We start from the raw sequence: 21,587 nt of genomic DNA, 5'->3' as shown, positions 1-21,587 counted from the left end.
GGAGTGTGTGGAGCTTAGCACGGTCCCCAGTCTGAGCCCGATCAACCATGCCCCATGTGTGCAGAGCGTCACGCTCGGCAATGGGGAAGCCAATGATAGGCCATTCCGATTACCCACATTTACAAAAAGAAAGGTTAAGGAGCTTGTTGGACCCTGCTCAGGCCAAGCCAACTGTCTTCCTGTCTCCCAGCATGCCACCGTGGTTCCTTTGTGCTTAGCACGGTCCCCAGTCTGAGCCCGATCAACCATGCCCCATGTGTGCAGAGCGTCACGCTCGGCAATGGGGAAGCCAATGATAGGCCATTCCGATTACCCACATTTACAAAAAGAAAGGTTAAGGAGCTTGTTGGACCCTGCTCAGGCCAAGCCAACTGTCTTCCTGTCTCCCAGCATGCCACCGTGGTTCCTTTGTGTCACGTCACCTAAAGGCACACTTCCTGAAACCCCTAACCTCATCATCCCTGAGCGTACCCTGAGGATGGCTTTGTGTGGAAAGAATGGTGAATCAAGACTTATTTCCAACAGCGACACAAAGATTTTGTAAATAAAGAGGGGAAGAGGGGTTGAAGGGAGGGGAGGGGAATGGGAAAAAAAGAAGCAGCAATATATATGATGACAGATGCAAATTCCCTACAGTGAATGTCATCATGATGTATATCTAAAATGCACAAATAAAATTTAAAAACAGGGATAATGCAAAAGTGTAAGGCATTTCTCAGCTGTGTACTCCCTGGCTGTGTACTCTCTGGCTTCCTTCACACCTACACTGCTCTCTGAACCTGATCCTGTGTCAAACGGTTAACAGTCACCAAAGGCTCTTCCCACAAAGGTGGCCTGTGAGCGAGAGAGCACGCTGTAAAATACAAAGCAAATGGAGAATCCACGGATCCGGCCCCAGTGTCCAGCTGCCCGCCCCACCGCCTGCTGTCCCTCCCGTCCCCACCCAGCCCTTCCTCCCTGCACCGACTCGGTCTGGGAGTGGAGTGGGGATGGCTTCGGTCACAATGGGAGGGACCGCGGCTGTTCTGACAACTGTGAAATGGAATTTTGTCTTTGCGTTAATGCACTAGGAGTATCAGCGTCGTGCACAATCATCCGGGAAGCCATTGTGAGCAGGGAGACGTTGGGATGTGCTCCTGCTTGGGACCCCAGGGTGCACTCGGTCCCCAAAATATTCAGGGTGCACCACATGTGGACCATCCTTCATTTTCTTTCCTGTCGTGGTGAAATCGATGTAACCTAAACGGAGCATTGCAAAGTGTCCAATTCAGTGGTATTTTGTACTCTTGCAGTGTTGCCCAACCGTCCTCTGTATCTAGTTCCCAAGTGTTTCTGCCCCCAAAGGGAACACAGCCCCCCCACCGAAGCAACTGCTCCCACTCCCTGCCCCATCCTTTGCCCACCACCTGTCTGCCTCTGGTGCCTGTGGTGTCACCTGTCCTGGTGGTCCACACGAGACCTCACCCAAGGTAGGCAGGGGCGGCACAGAGCATCCTGTGGACAGGCTGGAAGCAGCGTGGATTCCCCCAGGTCTTTCCCACCCCGCTGTGTCTCTTCCTTTTCACTGCAGATCATGGCTCACCCACTCTCCACAGCAACCTTGATTCACGCTGTGCTCACCCAACCCCTCCAGCTCTGGCCCCACTGTCACCGGGTGGACTGCCCCTCCCTGGGCCCCATGTGTGCTCCCCAGAAGGCACGTCACAGGGGGCTTCTGGTGACACCAGCTCCTTACTCTGCAGCCTGCTCCTGGCTCTCTGAGGGCAGGCGCTGCAGGCATGGTGGGAGCAGTACTGGCTAGGCTGTCCAAAATCTCGGGGTTCGTGGCTTTTCCTTTGCAGGGGTGGTGGCTGTACACTGACGTACAATGATGTTCTCTTCATCTTATCTCTGGCAGCCCCAGAAGTCTTCCAGGTGTACGTGGATGGAGGCCCTGGGTACTCGTACCCCGTCGACTGGTGGTCGCTGGGCATCACGGCCTATGAGCTGCTGCGGGGCTGGGTGAGACTCGGGGGACATCTGGGACGGGCACAGGGCGTGCAGTGTGGTGGGCTAGGTGGCGGGTGGGGAAGGAGCAGGACCAGCTTCTGCCTTCAGTGCCTGGCCTCTGTGCCACCTGGGCAGGCCCCAGGTGTCCGGAACCCCACCGGCAGGCACTGGTCCGGCCCCTCATCGCACTGCTGAGGAAGGGGCACCCAGAGGGGAGGGCCTCACACAAGGTCCGCAGGCGATCAGTGCCAGGTCGAACCCCAAGGCACATTGGCCCCAAGCTCTCAGACCCTCTTTCCTTTAAATCCACAGCACAATGCTTCCAGCCTGGGTTCCCAGCCCGGCCGGAAGCTCTGTAACTGCATCGATTGAAAGAGGGTGCTTCTTTTTCCTTTCTCTTTTTTCTGTCTTCTGTTGTTGTTATTGTCACTGCTTGGGCCACATCTTCCCCAGAATGTGTTTGTTACCCAGTGCCCTATATAAATGAGCTGGGCTGTTCACTACCTGGCTTTATTTTAGTTCATTTACAGGCAATAGCTAGAGATGGCTGAAGAAGTGGCTTGGCGACTAATCACTCGTATTTCTATTTGAGCAGAAAGTTTATGACTAAAACTAATATTGAGGCATGTTTTTGTTGCACAAGTAGCTTTTGAAAATGCTGTCACCACACCTCCTGGGATCCCTTCCTGTTGGTACAGCAGTGATGATAAGGCCCTTCCTGTCCAGGGATGGGGGAGGCACTGTCTGTGTTCTACTCCTCTCTATGGCTCCAGAGCCCACAGGCTGCAATTTCAGCACTGCTTTGAGGTCATTTGCATACGTGCATATTCATGTCAGCAGAACGCACCCTTCCCAAGGGTGAGGCAGCTGTGTCGCTGTGGGGTGACATGGTGAGATTGGGGGCTGAATGAATGATGACCGTAATTTATCAACCATAAGCTGTCTGAATGCAAATATTATTTATCACCCTCTAGTTCAGGCAAATACTTCCCACTCTTGGTCTCAATTCTTCATCCATTTAATCTCTGAATTCCTCAAAATGTAATTATTGTACTTGGCAGTGTCTAGAAAGCAAAGACAAGATGAACTTGTTCATTTTCTCAGGCACTGAATGAAAGAATTAATGTCCCATGGGTTTGCTTGCTTCTGATTGGCTCCTCTGGTTCTGTTGATGCCTAGCAGGGCAGAGGACACAAGGGCCAGAGGTGTCTTAGGGGTGTTAGTCATACATCCATCACACCGTGACCTCAGCCAGCGCTGCCCTAGGCCTGACGGGACACCACCGGGCTGAAATGCCTGTGGCCGTCGCTCCTCAGGAGTCAGGACAGTCAGAGATGAGAGCTTTCAAAAACCCCCGAGGGTGGAATAGATCTTGATGCTTCAAAAATGAACTCCTTCATTTTTAATCCTTCTGCATTTTCTGCTCAAAGATTCAGATGCCACTTTCAGCAAAAAGTAGAAAACAAATGATCAGCTGGGAGCCAAATTAGATGGTGCAGGGACAAAGTGAGGAATGGAGGCCACCTGTTAGGAACCAGCATAAACTTTCCTCCCAAGTGCTGCTGCCTGGCTTAATCTTCTAGCCGAAGGGCAACAGGACTGTACAAGTAGCTTCATCTTGATATTTCATGCTGGGAAAGATTTAACCCAAGAGCTACAGGGAGAAATGCCCCTCCTCAGCCATGGATTATGTGCATGTAGAAGTTACACCTCCTTCCTCTACCTGCCGGGTCATGTCAGCCACCATGCCCCCACAGGTCCCTTCTGGAAGACAAAAGCAAGGTCAGTGGATTACCCTTGGGATTCAGATAGCTCCTTCCCTCCAGAAAGTCTGTTTCATTTTGGACAGCTCTAGAAGCCTACCCGCTCAACTGAAAGCTGCCTCCTTGTAACAGAGAAAGAACCTTACAGGAATCTCACACGCTTAGACCGTGGCTCTACCAGGTACCTCATTGCAGCCAGCAGTCTATAAACAGCAGCTTCCTCCCCCTTGCCCATGGGACTCCCACCCTAGAGGGGCCCACTGACAGGCCTGTGTCCTGTCTAAATTAGCACTCTCCAAATGATAGAGTTAGGCCCTAGAGCAAAGACTATTGGATGTGTTGGTCCTCTTTTAGTCACTGGCACAAAAAGAAGTCACTACCACAAAGGAATGCTCTCAGTGTGGGCTTGAAGTGGTCCCAGAAAACCTACTCTATAGCACTTTAAAGTTTGACCAGGTGGTTATCACCCATGGACCTTGTGTGAGACCCTTCCCTGCTGGGCACCCATTTCCCAGCAGTAAAATGAGGGGCCGGAACAAATGCAGAACTTAAAGGAGGGAGTGTGTCATTGGCTGGCTCACAGTTTCAGAGGATTTAGTCCATGGTTGGATGGCTCCAAGACAAGAATATCACATCATGGCAAATGGGAATGGCGGAGCAAAGCTGTGCAGTTCATGGTGAGCAGGAAGCTGAGCAGGCTAACAGTGCCGGAGAGGAGAAGGCCAGGGAGCATATGTAGTATACAAACCACACCTCCATGACCCACACAGACACACCCATAGCTGTGCTTTACTAATCCTCTGGACAGTTCATTAACTAACCAAGTGTGTAATCACACTGGATCACACCAGTAGTTTCAGAGGATTTAGTCCATGGTTGGATGGCTCCAAGACAAGAATATCACATCATGGCAAATGGGAATGGCAGAGCAAAGCTGTGCAGTTCATGGTGGGCAGGAAGCTGAGCAGGCGAACAGTGCCGGAGAGGAGAAGGCCAGGGAGCATATGTAGTATACAAACCACACCTCCATGACCCACACAGACACACCCATAGCTGTGCTTTGATTTAGTCCATGGTTGGATGGCTCCAAGACAAGAATATCACATCATGGCAAATGGGAATGGCAGAGCAAAGCTGTGCAGTTCATGGTGGGCAGGAAGCTGAGCAGGCGAACAGTGCCGGAGAGGAGAAGGCCAGGGAGCATATGTAGTATACAAACCACACCTCCATGACCCACACAGACACACCCATAGCTGTGCTTTACTAATCCTCTTGACAGTTCATTAACTAACCAAGTGTGTAATCACACTGGATCACACCAGGGGGTCAGGATTAACTGAGGCCCTGAATGTGATGCTCCTGATATGGCTGGAAGGGGTCCCAGAAGGCTCACTCTGTGGCACATGCTTACCCACCACCACCACCTCCTTCTCTTGTGTCACTCTGACCAAGTCAGCTGTATAAGTGGAGAATCCAGGGTGAAGAGAGGCCAGGGCATAGAAGAAGGGTGTCTAGAGCTCCCCCTGCCTGTTGGAGTGCAGAATTAACACCTGGTTGCTAGGCTGAAGCTAACAAAAGGAGGAGGAGGCCTGTCTTGGTTACTTCTCTCTTGTTGCTGAGACAAAATGCCACCACCTCACTATTAGACTGCTTTGAAATGTCTTCTCCCAGATTAATTAGTCCACTGCCCTTAGTCTCAGTCCCAGGAAAAGTCTGTGGACACAGCAAAATGCAGACAAACTTTCTGCCAAGCCATAATACACATCATCTGGAGTCTAGCAGCCAATGCAGAAACCTCCTGAGCCTGGTGTTTACCGGCTTTCTGGTCTCTGGGCTCTGACCAGAATCTCCCATATGGTATGGCCCGAGGCAGTCCAGCTCCACTTTTTCAGCCAGAAACTCCAACCTTTCCTAACTCTTCCTCTTCCCACAAGCCAGTTCCAAAGGCTCTTGAGCCACATGGCCAGGTAATGTCATAGCAACGACGCCACTCCTGGTACCAAATTCTGTCTTAGTTATTTTCTCTTATTGCTGAGACAAAATACTCAATACCCAAAGTTAAAGAAGAAAAGACTTATTTGGCTCATAGTTTGCAAAGGTTTCAGTCCATAATCAGCTGGCTCCAAGGTAGAGTGGCACGTGGCAGAGGAGCGTTACAGAGGAGAAAGCATTCATGGCATGCAGAAGACAGTAAAAGCAACAAGGGAGCCTTAACAGCATCTTTCTGCCCCTTTTATCTTATTCAGACCACTAGGATTAGGGAGATGCCAAACCATCCAGTGTGAGAATTTCTCCAATTATATAATGTCTCCAATTGTATGCCTAAAAGTTTGGGTTTGGATCCAGGCTTATTTTTCCATGCATTTGCTACACTGGCCTTGTGGTATGTTATAATCCTCATGACTATCGTTGTCATTGTTGGTCTCTTTCCTTGCAGAAGTGGTGAGAATTATAGTTTAGGGAGAGGGTGGCTCACTTGGAGGCCTGATGGAAACACAGAGTTAATGAGGGTCTCGAAGTGGCCAGGCAAGAAACAGAGATGAGTGTCCATGGTGGGGGAGGTCTCTGCCTTTGTTCCAGCTGGCTCTGCCCCAGAGTATTAAGATTCAAAATTCTCTGGAAGCATTGCAGACAAAGCTTGGTCAAATACTCGGTATCTCTCTGGGACACTGAGAAAGACATTTCATCTCTGAGTCTGGTTTCCTGACTTTTTAATGAGAATGAGATGAGACGCTCCCAGAATCCCCAGGTGGCTGGCTCAGGGTGGGAAGAATAGTGTACTGAAAGGAGAAAGATGGGTAGACTGGGTCCCAAAGGTCCAGAAACCCCTCTATCAGCCCCCGACTGTGTCCATGATGGTCCCAAGCTCTGGCCACCCAGACAAGACACCCCATAGAGATTATGGGTCCTCCCAAGGATCCTGGCTCCCCACAGCTCTCTTCCCAGCACCCTATCCACACCCCAACAGCTCTGCTCCCTGTCTCCCCATCACACCAGGCAAGAGCAGCAGGGACCGTCTGCCCTATGCCCCTGGGACCTGACCGCAGAGGTTAGCAGTACATCTCAGAACAGAGGGCCAGACCCTTGGGTCAGAACTCTGCATGTGAACGTGGTGGGGGTGGTTGTATTCATCTCCTGTGCCTCCATAACAGCCCCGCAGCCTGGTGATCAAGCAGCAGCAATCTATCATCACCCAGCTCTGGAGGCTGGAGGCCAAGGCCAAGGCTTGAGCAGGGTTGGTATCTCCTGGGGTCGTGAGTGGAGAGCTGTTCTAGGCACCTCTCCCTGGCTTATATGTGGTTGTCTTCTTCCTGTGTCCCTTCATGTCATCTGTACATGTCATCCCTGCCCACTCACAGGCAGTCCAGCCAGAACAGGGAAAGGTAGCAGCCAAGGCCCGCCAGAAGGTGAGAGCTATCCTGGAGGTGTTCCTGGGTGCCTGTGACCAGAACTGGGTGTGAATTCTGTCTGCCTCTGTCAGTGATGGAAAAGGTGACCTCAAAGAGTCGCCTGACTTCCTGTGGCGCCAGAAACACCACCCTCCTGCTGGGCTCCTGCACTGCCCATGCCGGCTCCTCTGGGGACACAGGTCCAGGCCACCAGATTGCCATGAAAGGGGGCCACCTGCTGTGACCTGAAGGGAGGCTAAGCCATCCCTCGGTGTCACACTGCTGCTCTAACTCTGGGTTGTCCCTTGGCTGCAGAGGCCCTATGAAATCCACTCGTCTACGCCCACCGATGAGACCCTCAACATGTTCAAGGTGGAGCGGGTCCACTACTCCTCCACGTGGTGCGCTGGCATGGTGGCCCTGCTGAAGAAGGTAAGAGGACAGCCTGCCCGCAGGGTCGTCCAGGGTAGACCCAGGCATGCAGGGAACGTGGTGATGGGACACGGGGCACGGGGACGTGGAGACCTCGGGGCTGGGTTCTGAGGCTGAGAAGCCATGCCACTGGACCCAAGACTGATGGCAGGGAGTGTGCGCTGTGCAACAGCAAATCCCAGGCTCTCTTCCCTCTACTCCCAGCTCCTAAGAAGTAGAAATACTCCGTGTCCATGGCTGGAGCTGAACCCTTGAGCTTTAAGAAACTGGGCACCTCCTGGCTTCTGGCAGGAGTCTTTGTGGGTAGAATAAAGTGCAGGTTGAAAATGTGGTACCTGGTCCAGCAGTGTCCCCTGTTGCATGTTTCCCAGCTTCCCCCCAGACCCCCAAGTCAGACCCTGGGCTGGGCCCCTCTCTCTATGTGATGTGTTTCCCATGGCTCTGGTGCCAGCCCCAGATTGGCAGAGTTAAGAGGTCCAGTACCCCTCTAGGTTCCGTTTGAATGTGCAGACCAGCATCTTGGGTGTGGTTCGCACAGCCATTGATGCAAGAATGATAAGTGTGGGTGGAGGGCCATGTGTCCTGGGCCTGTGGGGCTCCTCCCCACTCGACCCCACCAGCCCTGTGACCAAGGTGGTGTCATTATCCCCATAGGAGAGACAAAGAATCCAAGCTTAGGAAAGGGAGCCCCTTCCACCACAGCCACAGAGCTGCTCAGCTGCAGCAGCAGGGCTAGAGCCCAAGTCCTGCTACCCTGGGGCCAGCTCTCAGTCTGATACAAGCCCAGGTACCCCCAGGGAGACCCACCGCATGGCTCTAATGAGGCAGTGGGCCTCGCTCTGAGGTGGCTGAAGCACCTGGAAGCCCACTGCCCCTCCCAGCGTCCCCACCGAGTCCCAGGGAGCGTTCAGAACAGCCGTCCATGGTGGCTCCCAGATGGCTGTGCAGTGGGAGTGTGCACCAGCACCTTTGGGGCAGCCCCCAAACAGAGGCCACTGTGGGCAGTGGGTGCCAGCCCTTCTGGGGTCCCTCAGGTGATGTGGCTCCAGCCTGCTCAGTGGGTGTACCTGGGACACTCCCACAATGAGAGGTGACAGGTGGAGTGAAACCGCTGGGTAGGGGATCCAGTTTCCAGGTCCCCACTGGTGACACACTGCTCCTCAGCAAGCGCCAAGCCCTTATGAGTCCCTGGTGGGTCTCACCCTGACCACACGCTGGGGCAAAGGAGCTGCCCTTGTGCTTCCCACTTTCACGTGGAGATGGGTGCTTGTAGGTGACGGTCCCAGGGGTACAGCCCTGCTCCTGCATTCTTAGCTCCCAGCTGGGCCCTTTGCACCTGGCAAGCTGGAATGTTTGGAAAGGATAAGAGCCCCTCAGACATAAGCCAGGTCTGTGGCTGCCTTCATACTGCATCTCCCTTTTGAGCAGAAACTCAATTTGAAGCTCAAAGTGATCCCCTTGGGTGCAAATGAGGCCACTCCAGAAGGTCACAGAAGTCACCTCATAGCTGTCAGGGAAAATGTGCTATGAGGCTGTGGTACCTCGCATGAACAAGTTGGCAATGTTAAGACAAGGCAGCTGGTTCTTTTTCTCCTGTTGAAGCCTCTGCAGATACTGGAGAGAGAACATGGAGGCTGAAAGTCTAGAAAATCTAGACCCTGCCCCGAGTCCCCTATCTGGTGACCTTGCAGATGCAGCTTGTCCCCTGGCTATGAGTAACAGGCAGATGGTGCTGCTTATGGTATGCCAGGATGCTCCAGCTATCCCCAGTGGGACCACTGTGCACAGTTCCGGTGATGTGTTTGTCTTCTGACCTCAGCTCCTGACCAAGGACCCCGAGAGCCGCCTGTCCAGCCTCAGTGACATTCAGAGTGTGCCCTACTTGGCCGACATGAACTGGGATGCTGTGTTCGAGAAGGCGCTGATGCCTGGCTTTGTGCCCAATGTGAGTGGGGTCCTGTAGGTGGCATGCCGCCCCTCAGCATCTGGGTGGGAAGCCTGGGCCCTGTAGCTGGCCAGGGAGCCGTCTGCTAGCTATGGCCACCAGAGCACTGAGGTTTCCCGTTTCCCTGAGAGCCAAGGTGACTTGGGCTGGAACTTCTGACCCTCCTGCCTCAGCTTACCAGAATGATGGGCTAGCAGGCATGTGCCACCATGCCCAGCTGCTGTCTTCACTCTCAGACCCTCTGGAAGGGCACCCTCCGTCCCTGGGCTGCCTGCTTCAGGTTCCCCGCTCTAGACACTCCGGAGAAATGCCTGGCACCTCTGAGGCCTGGCCACCTGCAGGCCCAGGGTTCCAGCTCTCCATGCAGCCATGCGTGTGTCCTCATTCCTGCTTTCTTGCCGGGTCCAGGGTGCGCTGGGCTGTGTACGGGGTGCCCTGGGGCCCTGGGGCCAGCATGTGGCCCTGTCAGCTAGTGGATGAGCCTTCTGTGGGTGAGCACCAGCCTCTGCGACACTCACCAGCCTCTGTTCCCCAGTCCCTCCAAGTGCACACTCACTCACCCCCTCAGATGCACACACACGAGCTGCCTTCAGCCACCCCTGCTGCTGCTTGGTTGCTTGGCTCTCCCTGGTTGTGTTCCGGAGAGGGGCTTAGCCAAGGCCTTCTGCATGAAAGTTGCCCCAGGTGTGACCAGTCCCCCACCTCCTTCCCTGCAGTGCATCTGAGCCTCTCCCTCCTGCCAGACAAGGTGGCTGGGCTGAATGAGGGGTGACGCTGCTCTGGCTGCCTCTGTCTAGAGAGGCGCCAGCACAATGGTGGCTCTAGAAAGCACAGGAGGGCTCAGTGTGTGCTTGTCACAGATGCATGGAGTGGATGGTAACAGCCAGCAGGACCGTGCCTGTGCTCGTGCCAGGCATTGATCTAGGAGCGTCACACCCGGTATCTCTTAGAAGCTTCACAGGAGTCCTGAGAGGTGATCCTGCTAGTATTCTGCTGAAGTTAAGGGGCTTGCCCAAGATTGCCTGGTGAGAAACCGAAAGAGCTTCATTCAGGCAGACTGGATGCAGGGCCTCCATTGACAGGGAAGGATGGACGGACAGACAGATGGACGGATGATGGACGGATGGACGGATGATAGACGGATGGACAGATGAATAGACGTATGGACAGGAGATGAAAGAGACAGGAGAGACTTGGGTCTGAAGTTCGAGCTGCTCATTGGAAAGGGAAGCAGCAGAGGATGGCACTGTGTAATGAGGGGAGGAGAGTCTTACCCATGTTCCAGAAGTTGGCGGGGATGGGAGAAGCCTGTTCCCTCCAGGGGATAGGAGAGTCCTGGGCTCCAGGGAACCCAGTGAGGATTCCCATCAGGCAGATGGGGCCCTGTCTCTCGGACCGAGGAAGCCAGGGGATGATACGGAACATCACTCCATGGCCCCGAAGGAAACAGTAACCACAGCTTTAGCAGGTGTTGGGACAGGAAGCCAGGGCGGAGCTTCTCCTATGTTGCCTTACGTTAGCCTCACAGATTTGTGTTGCTGCTGTCATTTTATGGCCGTGGCACCTGAAGCCCAGAGAGGTTTTGACATCTACCTGCAAAGACAGTCCTCCTCTCGCCCTCAAGCTGTGACTCCGGCACTGGCCGGTACCCAGCCACTAATTAGCCAAGCCCAGGCCAGCTAAGCTGCAGCAGCGCATATAGAGCTGGGCTTGAGGCCAAGAATCCTGCAGGAGGTTCGAGGGCTGGAAGCAGCAAGGGGAGCATCAGTTACCTCAGGTCAGGCCGGAGCTGGCACCCGTCTCCTTCCCAGAGTTACCAAGAGAGTGAGGGTGCAGTGCACAGCGAGGCTGCCCAACCCCAGGTATGCATCCCACCTCACCCACGGGGCACAGCAGGCCCGGCCCCTCCAGGTTGAAGGGCAGCTAGTTCAGAAGGACCTGCCTCCTGCCTGGCCACCCAAAGCACTTGGCAGCAATGCCGTGAGCCACCTTGTAGGACAGGCGCTGCTCTCCGTCTGCAGGTGATGAATGGAATCTGAGGCAGCCATGGACCTGTCAAGGTCCTGGTCACAGCACCAGGCCTCCCTGCGTGACTCCAGGGCTGCTGTAACTGCTGGACTACATTGCGAGGGGATGGGCATCCTCGCACAGCCACCAAGGCAGGCCTTGGGACCACTAATAGCCCACAGGAGCCTGGGGTCCAGAAGTCAGGTAGGGGGAGCCCAGACCTGCAGCCTAGTCAGGCCTCAGGGGTCCCTAGCTCCAGCTGTGGGGAAACGGTAAACCAGGACAGAGAGCTGGAAAGATGTTGACTGGAAATGGTGTTTTAATTAAATTATTTAAAGAGATTAATGAGCTGAGAATGCCTATATGATCAAATATCCAGTGAAAAAAATCAAATTGGAAAACAGAACTCAGTCTCACGTGCAAATCGTGCATAGCAGTGAGACTAAGGAATGGCGATGGGATGATGGCTCTAAATCAAGGGTGGATGCTGGGATGTGTTGATTTCATCACCAGAAAGAAAATGCAGCAATGCGTCCACAGAGGGAGTTCATCATTATCTGAGGGATGGCTGAGCGGGTGATTTAGTGAATGGAGAAGAACTCAGTGGCTGGTGAGATATGAACCAACCATGTCTTCTTTTCTTCCTCCCTTCAGAAAGGCAGACTGAACTGTGACCCCACGTTTGAACTCGAGGAAATGATTCTAGAATCCAAGCCACTTCACAAAAAGAAGAAGAGGTTGGCAAAGCACAGGTCCAAAGATGGCACAAAGGACACCTGTCCCCTGGTGAGCTCCTCTCAGGGTCAGTGGGCGGGAGACACAACACTGGCAGGCCACCTTTCCAGACACAGGGCTTTTCACTTCACCCTTCCTGCCAAAGTCATCCCTCTGTCTTAGCTCGGGGGCGGGGGGTCTGCTCCAGCAACCTTAAGAGAACCAGTGCTGGGCAACAACAGTAATCCTGGGGCACCCATTAGGAAAACTGTATACGGCAGGGGCCCCAGGACCGCGTTGTGACTTTCTTGAGCCCTGGCACTTTTAAGGGTCTCTGAGTTAGTGACCCAGGCTAATACCCAAGCACCACAGATTGGTGGCTTCAAACAACCAGCTTGTATCCCCTCCCCATTCTGAAGGCCGGAAGTCCTCAGTGGAGATGCCAACCTGCATTCTCCAAAGGTGGTAGAGCTGGGCCCTCCTTGTCCCTTCCAGCTTATGCTTTCGCTGCAGAACCATGATGCCCCTTGGGGAGGCAGCCGCATAGCCACCATCTTTGCCTCCACTCCACCTGGCCTGTCTCTGGAGCTTCATGCGGTCTTCATATCAGGATGGTAGTCATTGGCTCTGGGGCCCCTCCTCACCCGCTATGGCCACGATCACACCCGTGAAGATCTTATGTCAGATAAGGCCACACTCACAGATACCAGGGCTTAGCAGTTGAACACATCTGGGGAGACACAGTTTAGTCCACAATAGTGCCCTCCTCTGTAAAAAATAAATGTTTCGTTTTGTGACTGCATTGGTATAAAGATGAATACAATCTTCAATGCTGCAAATTCCTTTTTGCCTTCCTACTTTAATAGAAATTAAAACATCTTCCCAGCCCCTAAAAGTCTCATGGATCCAAAGCCCTGGCCAGCAATGCCCACTGCAGAACTGGCCTGTGGGTTCAGAGAGGAGACTGCTTCCTGCCCTGAGTACCATCTACCCCCTGCCTTTGGGGGTCTTTGGGGGCACCTGTCACAGGGGATCAGTGGCCCTAAGAAGAATGGATCCTTGCATGACGGGTGTCTGAAGCAGGCCCAGCGGACAGCCAAGTGCCAGGAGGCCAGGCCAGGACTGCTGGCCATTTTCCACGCTAACATGGCTTTTGCACTGGCTTAAAACTGAGACAAACACTTGTCAGTCAGCCTTCCCTGGGATGTGGCCACCCTGCAGTCAGCACCTGCTCTGGCCCCTGAGCTCATTCCTAGCCCCTAGTGGTGACTCCTGTTTAGATCAATCCTTGCCCTTTGGCCAGAAGTCCCTGGACAGCACTCTATCACTTAGTCCTCTCTGTGCTTTTTGGCAGAATGGGCACCTGCAGCAGTGTCTGGAGACGGTGAGGAAGGAATTCATCATCTTCAACAGAGAGAAGTAAGTCCCCCATGCCACATCCCCAGGAGGATCACAGTTCAGGCCCCTGGTGGACTCTCCCCAAGGTTGAGAGGGAAGAGGAGGCAGAGTGAGACACAGGGTTCTGATGTGAATGCAGCTACTGGATTTAGAATGAGACTGAGCTGGGGTCCAATCCTGCCTCTGCTGTGTGGCCTGACCCGCAGAGAGGCCCCACCTCTAGGGGTCTCGGTTGTCCCAGGACAGTAGAGATGGCCGAACACAGGAACCTGTGTCAGGAGCCCTCATGGAGAACCACTTGGGGCCACCTGGCTCTGCCCTGCCAGAGGGACCTGAAGCAGGGTCCTTAGCCTTGCTGAGCCTCTTGGCCAGTGTCCACAGGGAAATGGCTCTCTTACAATGCTGGGGCTATAAAAAGTCATCCAGGTGGTTGCTGCCATGCCTGGAGGGCCAGGAGCACCCTAGGGTGCACACTAGGTCCTCATTGTGTAGGGGCTAGTGTTCCTATATCTCTGCACCCTGGGCTCATAGGAAACAGGGCACAGAGTCTGGAGTGGCTCTTCAGGAGTCCCCCATGGCCACCAGCTGACCCTCACAGGTGCTGGTCAGCAGAGGAAGTAGATGACTCAGTCCTGCTCCCAGCAGATGTTGGTATCTGGGGGTCCAAATACCTGTGGCTAATTTGCCACAGCAAGGTATGGACAGGGTGACCCCATCTGACCTGCCCCAGAGTCAGGCTGTGGACCTCAGAGATGATCCTGCAGGGTCCCATGGAGGGCAGCGGGGTCAGTGCCATCACCTGTGTTTACCTGCTTTTGGCCCATAGCAGATGACAGGGAAAGGCAGTCCCGGCAGTGGGTCTCACAGCTGGCTCCTTGGGGGAAGGTGTGGAGGCCTCACGCCCAACTGGTCCTAGGCAAGGCATATGAGGGGTGAGGCCAACACACGGAGAAAGGAGACTGCATGGCAGGCTCAGGGACTCTGCAGGACGGAAGCTTGCATTCTCCCTCCCTGAGCTTGCTGGGGTCAGGCAATGGTAGGACAGGAAGAGGGCAGGAGAGAGCTCCTCTACCAGAATTGACCTGGGGAGGTGACAGAGTTAGCAGTCTGTCATTTGTACCATGCAACTGCAGTTCTCTAGGCTGGTGGGTGCAAGGTCAGCCCAGACACACGTCCCAAGCCCCACCTGCCAGAGGACCACAGCTCCTTGACTCCCTGCTGAGGCTACAGAAGTGAAGGACTCCTGTGGCCACAGCCCATGGGACATGGGAAGTGGGGCTGTTGTGAATAATTCCAACTCCTTGCCATCCCCCACTGCCCAGCCAGCTTTGAGAAACCCAGGCCTGGGAAGCTCTTTTGGGTCAGCAGCTGTGGGTTTGAGTAGCCTGGCTTCTGGCCAGCAGAACTGAGCACCACAGAGATACCAGGCTGGCAAATGGGGTCTGTGAAAGGCTGTGGGGGGAACCCAAGCACATGGTGGCAGCAGCTCACATTCAGCTGTGTGCCAGAAGAGGCTTCAATGTGGATTCCTCAAAATCCAAACTGATTCCTTTTCAAAGGAAATGAGAATGAACTATCCCTCCTGTGTCGTTTAGGGGCTGTGTCTGGCTGTGTTGAGCAGAAACCCAGCTTTATAGTAGCTTCAGCCAATTCTGTGTTCCCTTCCTCAGGTGGAATGTTTGGTGACCAGGAAAATGCAGAGCCCTTGGCTGTACCAAGGGTCCCTTGTGAGATGCATGGTAACTGGTGATGAGCCTGGCAGAATCAAAGGAGAGAGAGGAAGTCATTTTTCAGACAGGGCAGTGGATAGAAGGGTATTGGTGACTGCAGGAGGCATGAAAGGACATAACTTTGGGGGGCGCTGTCACATGGGGGTCTGACCTGACCTGGGGGTCCTGCTCCTCCACTGCAGCTTCTCTGTTCTCTTGACTGCTCCTGGTGGCCCTGGCCTGTACGCACTAGAAACCAGTAACATCTCTTCGATAAGAACCAAAAATGTCTCCAGACATTTCCGAGAGTTCTTGGCAAGCAAAAACCACCCAACCACTGCTTCCTTCCCTACTGACCCCAAGGAGAGAAAGGTTCCTCTCTTTCACATTCCCACTGTCTTGTGCCTCTTCACTGCAATAGGAAAGACTTGAATGCGAACCTCCCGTTCCATATGTTCCAGGCTCTTTCCACCCCATGCAGTTGTTCAGCAGGTGTGTCGTTAGCATCCCCCAGGTCAGGTGCATAGGCACTGTGGTGCAAAGACCCTTCCCTCGTGGAGCTCATAGCCCCATGGGAGGAGCTTGTGACCTGCGGGAGGGGGTCACTGTCCACCGCAAATGTCTGCAGTTTCTCTCCAATGCGTCTGGGGAGCAGTAGCTTCTGTGGCTCAGACAGCCATCGGCACTGCTCATAGTGAGCACCCGCCCTGTGCCTTCAGTCTGAGCATCCGTCCTGAAAGATGGTCATCTCGATTCCCCATCTTACAGGTGAGGAAGTTCAAGCACAGAGTCACAGTTCTGCCATCACTAAGGTGAGGTTCCGTGAAGACAGTCTGGCTCCAGAGTCCAAGCCGTGAGTCACAATTCAGGGTGGCCTCTCACTGTGCAGATCACATATAGAATAAGCAGCCACCTTGGTCCCTGAGGGTACCACCTGGTGGTGAACCCAGGCATCTGGCATGCAAGGCTGGGCCCATTAACGTGACCACAGGCTCTCACCTTACTTCTCCCCTGGTGGCACAGGAGCAGCAAAGCACAGCCAGCCTTCAGGCCAGGCCAAGGGCCAGTGAGATAAACAGTCACTATGTATTTCAAGTTTACTGACTCCATTGCCCAGGTCGCCTCCGTGGAGAGCCTGAGAGGACCTGACACGATGATAGGGGTCCTGTGCTGGAGCCCTGGAGCCACAAGAATCTGAAGCTGAGCAGGTCTGAGGGGTGTGATTCATCACGGGCGTGGACACTGGATGGACAGGGTCAGGTTCTGCTCTTGCTGCTATGCTGGGAACTTGATGAGGTCCTGGGCTGCTCGGGGCCCCACCTGCTTCAACTGACAGGCCAGATAGCAGTGGCTTCTTGACTGTACCAAGACCTGTGCTGTTTGCAAAATGTTTTCACATCCATTTTACCTCTTCAACAACCCCACTGGCATTTTGCACACTAACCTGTAAAATAAGGAAAGCTCTTCCTCCAAGCTCTATTACTAAGAAGTAGCAAACTGAAAATCCAGTCTTCTGAAATCAAAGCCAGAGCATGTAATTTCTGGCCAGTCACAGAGCTAAATATCGCAGCCCAACCCTTGACTGCATCAGAGAAGATAAACAGGGAAGGCCGCCTTCTGTGTGCTGGCTCCTGGGAGTCACCTGCAGCGGGCGTCTCGTTCTGTTCTCATCACAGTTCTGTCAGCAAGTGTTTAATGCCCATTTCCCAGGCATTGAGACTGATGAAAACATAATTGTGATTCAAATGGTGCCTCACCCAGCAAGTGAGGGAAGAGCAAGGCCAGGATGACAAGTGCAAAGGCCAAGCTTCCTAGGACCCCAGTGACAAAGAGCAGGCTGCAGGCCTTTCCATCTGCAGGGAAAGGGCCAGAGACCATCAGCCCAGTGACCCGAAACAGCAGGGGGAATTGCAGGCAGAGATGAAGGCAGCCCCAAAAGGCTACTTAGACTGCAGATTCTTAATAGTTCCGGGAACACTGAAAATCAAGAAATTGCACCAGAATCGGGGCCCCATGACAACTTCACTCAGGTTTCCATCAGCAGAAATCGCAGCCTGGTGTAGAGAGCGGCTGATCCGGGTGTACTGATCTCAGCCAATGAAAGACAAACAGAGGGGATGGAAAGGACCTGAAAATGCTCGCCGTCATTTTTTTTTTTTTTTGAGTGTCTGGAAAAGCTGTTCTAAGCCATGCATTGCGCGCCGTGTTCTGCATTTGTTCCCATTTGCTCCACGATGAATCCTCACCACCACCCTGATGGGAAAGTGTGTGTTGAATCCAGGGAGAGTGTGCCCTGTGCCTGAGGTCACTGTGAAGGGATGTGGAGTTGGGATTCCATGCGGCTCTAGGCATTTCGAGCCCGTATTTTTCTCATTATACAGCATCATTCTTATTTTCACATTTAATTATTTTACAAACATAGAAGCTTTCATTCAGGTATCCAAGTGAAGGAAACTAGTGAGACAGCTAGGAATGAGTGTGAAATATGGACATAAACAACCACATTCTGAAATAGGGGCTTAGGGGCAATGGTCACCTCTCACTTCTCCGGTGAGCCCTTAACATTGATTTCCACAGCTTAACCTAGTGGTTTTTGTGTACCCAAGCGTCTTGTGAAAAACCTGTATTTGTCTGACTGAGACCCCTCTGTTGTAAGGTGAACTGTGTCCCCGAAGAGGGTGTGTGGAAGTCCTAAGACTGCAACTTTATTTGGAAATCATCTTTGTGGGAATAACCAAGTTACTATGAGGGCAGAGTGGATTAGCCTGGGCCCTAGATCCAGTGACACACCAGAGAGAAGCCCATGTGAAGATAGGGCAAGAGCAGAGCAACCCAAGTGACACAGAGATTACTGGCCACCACCAAGAAGTGGAAGGAGGAGGAAGAATTTCTCTCAGACCCCTCAGACCCAGCACGACCCTGCCAACACCTTGACTTCAGACTTCTGGCTCCAGAACTGTTAGACTATCGTTGTGTAAATTAATCCTAGTTGTCAACTCTGCTGGATTAAGAAACCCCTGGAGACGTGAGTGGACTGTGAGGGTGCTAGCAGCACATGCCAGTGGATTAATCCACTTGTTTACAGCTGAATGTGGCACCCGAAGGTGGGGCCCAGTTGGAGACAGTGGGTCCCTAAAGCTACCTTTGGAGGCCGTATCTCTCGCTCATGTCCTTCCTCTGCTTTGCAGCTGCCATGAACCAAGCAGCTCTGCCCCACCACTCCCTTCCGCCATAATGTTTCTGCCTTGAAGCCAGCTGACCATGGACTGAACCTTCTGAAATCATGAACTAAATTAAACCACTTCTCCTTTACGTTGTGGGTGTCAGGTATTTTGTTTTAAGCCACTCAGTTTGTGGAGATTTGCTAAGGAGTCCAAGGAACCCTAGACAACTTGACGGATACACCTCTGTGATAGGCAGTGCTGCTGTCATTAAAACTCTTGGTTTCTCCCAAATTTCAACCCCCAATATGAACATGCCTCTTATTACCAGAAAAGTTATTTTACAAATAATAGAGGTAAGGTAAATTTAAAAATCACAGTAATTTAGAAAGCACTGACACAAATTAGAGAGTTCATATACACATTCAGTTTTAATAGAGATTATCATTAGTGACTACACAGACATTTCTCATTTAACGACCGTGTTCTTTTCCTGCTGACTCAGTCATTAAATGAATTGGTCACTAAATGAGGAATCGTCTGTAGTAGGTACATTGCAATATTCAGAACAGAGAAATGGTCAAAGGGAACTCCAACTTGATGACATTGCTTTTATTTGCATAATTCTTACGTGCAGTGCTGTAATGTACAGCAGAACATAAAACTACAGCAGTGTACAGTCCAACCAGCAACGATTACAGTGCTCTAAAAACAAGGTGTACTGGGCCAAGAAAAGATGCTGAGGCTCTACAAACAAGATGTACAGAAGTGCACTCAAAAAAGACCAGTCTTAAGTCTGAGTGGCAGGTGGTAAGTCAAAGCAGCGCACCCCTGATGTAGGTCCAAACAGTTGTTAAGCCAGTACGTAGGTAAATGAGGAACCCCTGCGATGTGCCTTATTCTTACCAGCTGGCCTTCGAGTCATTCTGCAGGTTCTGTGCACTAGATTTAAACCTCCCTAGAAGGCGGCCCACAGACAAAGTTGCACCACCTCCCATCTTACGGAATATTGCTCCCCCGCTGACCAAGCTGAAATGAAACCTGGGACTCTGAATCATGAGGCCTTCCCTGTGCTTCAGGACTCCTAGGACATGGCATCAGCATTAGTGTGACGGACAGATCCTGGTGACGACAGACAGGACCGTCAGCCAGAGAGAGATTTCATGCAGAGTCCCAACGAGGTATCCCTCTTGTTTATCGGCAAATATTTGCAAACCTCCTCCCCACTATTAAGCATTTGGGGGAAAAGACACTAGGATGTGGACCTGGATGGATCCTGTGTGAAGGAGTCTATTTTAAGTGCCAAAGCACCACATGGACGTAGAAATAATAGCTGTATATTTAACAGCGTGTGTCAAGCCAGAGACTGATAGCTCCTTGCTTTAACTTCCTGAGGTTTGCCAAAAAGACCTGGTCAGAGGGTTCCACCAACAGTCGGATCTGCATCCAGGTCTGGTTCTGACAGGTGGCTGCGTGGCCTTGGACAAGTGGCTCAACATCTCTGAACCTGAGGCTTCATGCACTAAAGGGTTTGGATAAGCACAGATACAGCCCTTCTGCCTTCTCCCAGGGTTTTTGTGAATAACCAGTGAGACACTGAAGGCGATGATAGCTTCTTCAGTGAAGCTTGCTGAAAAATATGAGGTGGCCTTGCAATTGTATTAAGTATGAAAATGGGTTATTGGCAAAAGTACTTTGTACACCGCACAGTGCCGCAGTAAAATGGAGATGTACCCTGAGCCCACTGCTCAGCTTAGAAACACCAGGACACTTGGAGGTTAGAGAGCTGGATACCAGCACGGAGAGTGGATTCCGAGCAACTGCAATGGCTGTGAGGGAGAGAAACAAAAGCCAAACCATTTAGTTGAAATGGGAACTGACTGGAAGAATCACACAGTTGTGGGAAGAGATGGGGTGCAATGGGGGGTGCCCTAGACAAAGCAGGGAGCTGAAGAAAAGCAGAGGAAGCTTCCTGATCTCAGACTCCAAGGCCCCAGGGATGGATCTGCTTGTCCTCACTTGAGTCAGGTGCTGCCCCTGAGTCCCTGGAGGCGGACTCTGTGTGGTGTTTTGGGCCTGGTGCCCACCCTTAGGCCAACAGATGTGAGGAGAGGCAAGGCCTATAACACTGTCCTAATGTAAGCCTAGTGGCAGCACACTCTCCCTCCGAGCAGCAGTGATGGAGGATGGCTGCACAGACAGAGGAGAGAAGACGGAGCAACTACAGCTGGAGCAGATTAGGAAAGAATCAGTGGGCGCTGTCCTCACTGGGTTTACCCAGGGCTCCTCTCCTCCACCTCCAGGCAGGTGGCACACAGAAACTGCAGGTGGATTGTCTGACTTATTTTCCTTGTGGCTGAGACAAAATACCCAGCACCCACAACTCAAGAAAGGAGAGGTTTATCTTGGCCCACATTTCGGTCCATAGTCATCTGGCTCCAAGGCCGGGTGGCACGGCAGAGGGCCTGGCAGAGGAAAGTAGCTCACAGCATAGCACAGGAAGCAGAGTGGGCTCAAAGGAGGAACTTGGAGGAAGGTAAACCCTCCCAGTCCACACCCACAGTGGTCCACTTCTGACCAGACCCTGCCTCCCAACAGCAGTCAGCTACAAACCTCAACAATCTAATCACCGGCCAGAAGGGAGGTTCTCAGGACATCCAGACAGCAACCATAACGTGAATGGGGCTGGGGTGGGGACTCGCACAGGGCCAGCTGCCCACACATCGAAGGAGTGGCTCCATCAGGGATCACTACTCAGGCCCTTGACCATCACAGTGCTCGCTCCTACCTGTGTCACAGGAGTCTCTGACGGAAACACCTTGGCCCTATGACCAGATACCAACCCCCGTCCTCAGCAGCTTCCAACAACAAAGTTAGTTTCTCACTCACCCTGTATGTCCATGGTAGCTGGGGAGCTGCTCCCACATCCTCTTCCTCTTGCTCTTCCTCCGGGTGACACGTGGAGCGTGGGATGATCGTGACAGAGGGAGGAACCCTGGGAAGCCCCGTGTTGCTAGATCAGTAGTCCAGCCTGATAGGAGCATTTGGCTCTTCTTTTTCTTTTTTATCTTTTTTTTTTT

The 21,587-nt window shown here is 52.8% G+C and overlaps 1 protein-coding gene across 1 annotated transcript in view; it reads left to right on the top strand.

The window, feature by feature from the left end:
• Stk32b (serine/threonine kinase 32B) overlaps window positions 1–21,587 on the top strand; it is a 248,074-nt gene that overhangs the window by 209,829 nt on the left and 16,658 nt on the right. The window contains exons 7-11 of the mRNA XM_010641811.3: window positions 1,898–2,001; window positions 7,457–7,573; window positions 9,393–9,518; window positions 12,180–12,311; window positions 13,594–13,658. Of these exons, the coding sequence (XP_010640113.1) occupies window positions 1,898–2,001; window positions 7,457–7,573; window positions 9,393–9,518; window positions 12,180–12,311; window positions 13,594–13,658 (544 nt within the window). The remainder of the gene's footprint in view (window positions 1–1,897; window positions 2,002–7,456; window positions 7,574–9,392; window positions 9,519–12,179; window positions 12,312–13,593; window positions 13,659–21,587) is intronic.

This window comes from Fukomys damarensis, unplaced genomic scaffold (genome assembly GCF_012274545.1).
Source record: "Fukomys damarensis isolate Sample0158 unplaced genomic scaffold, DMR_v1.0_HiC HiC_scaffold_35, whole genome shotgun sequence".
Classification (NCBI taxonomy): domain Eukaryota; kingdom Metazoa; phylum Chordata; class Mammalia; order Rodentia; family Bathyergidae; genus Fukomys; species Fukomys damarensis.
The sequence above is the reverse complement of the archived record's forward strand: the minus strand, read 5'-3'. Positions and strand labels throughout refer to the sequence as shown.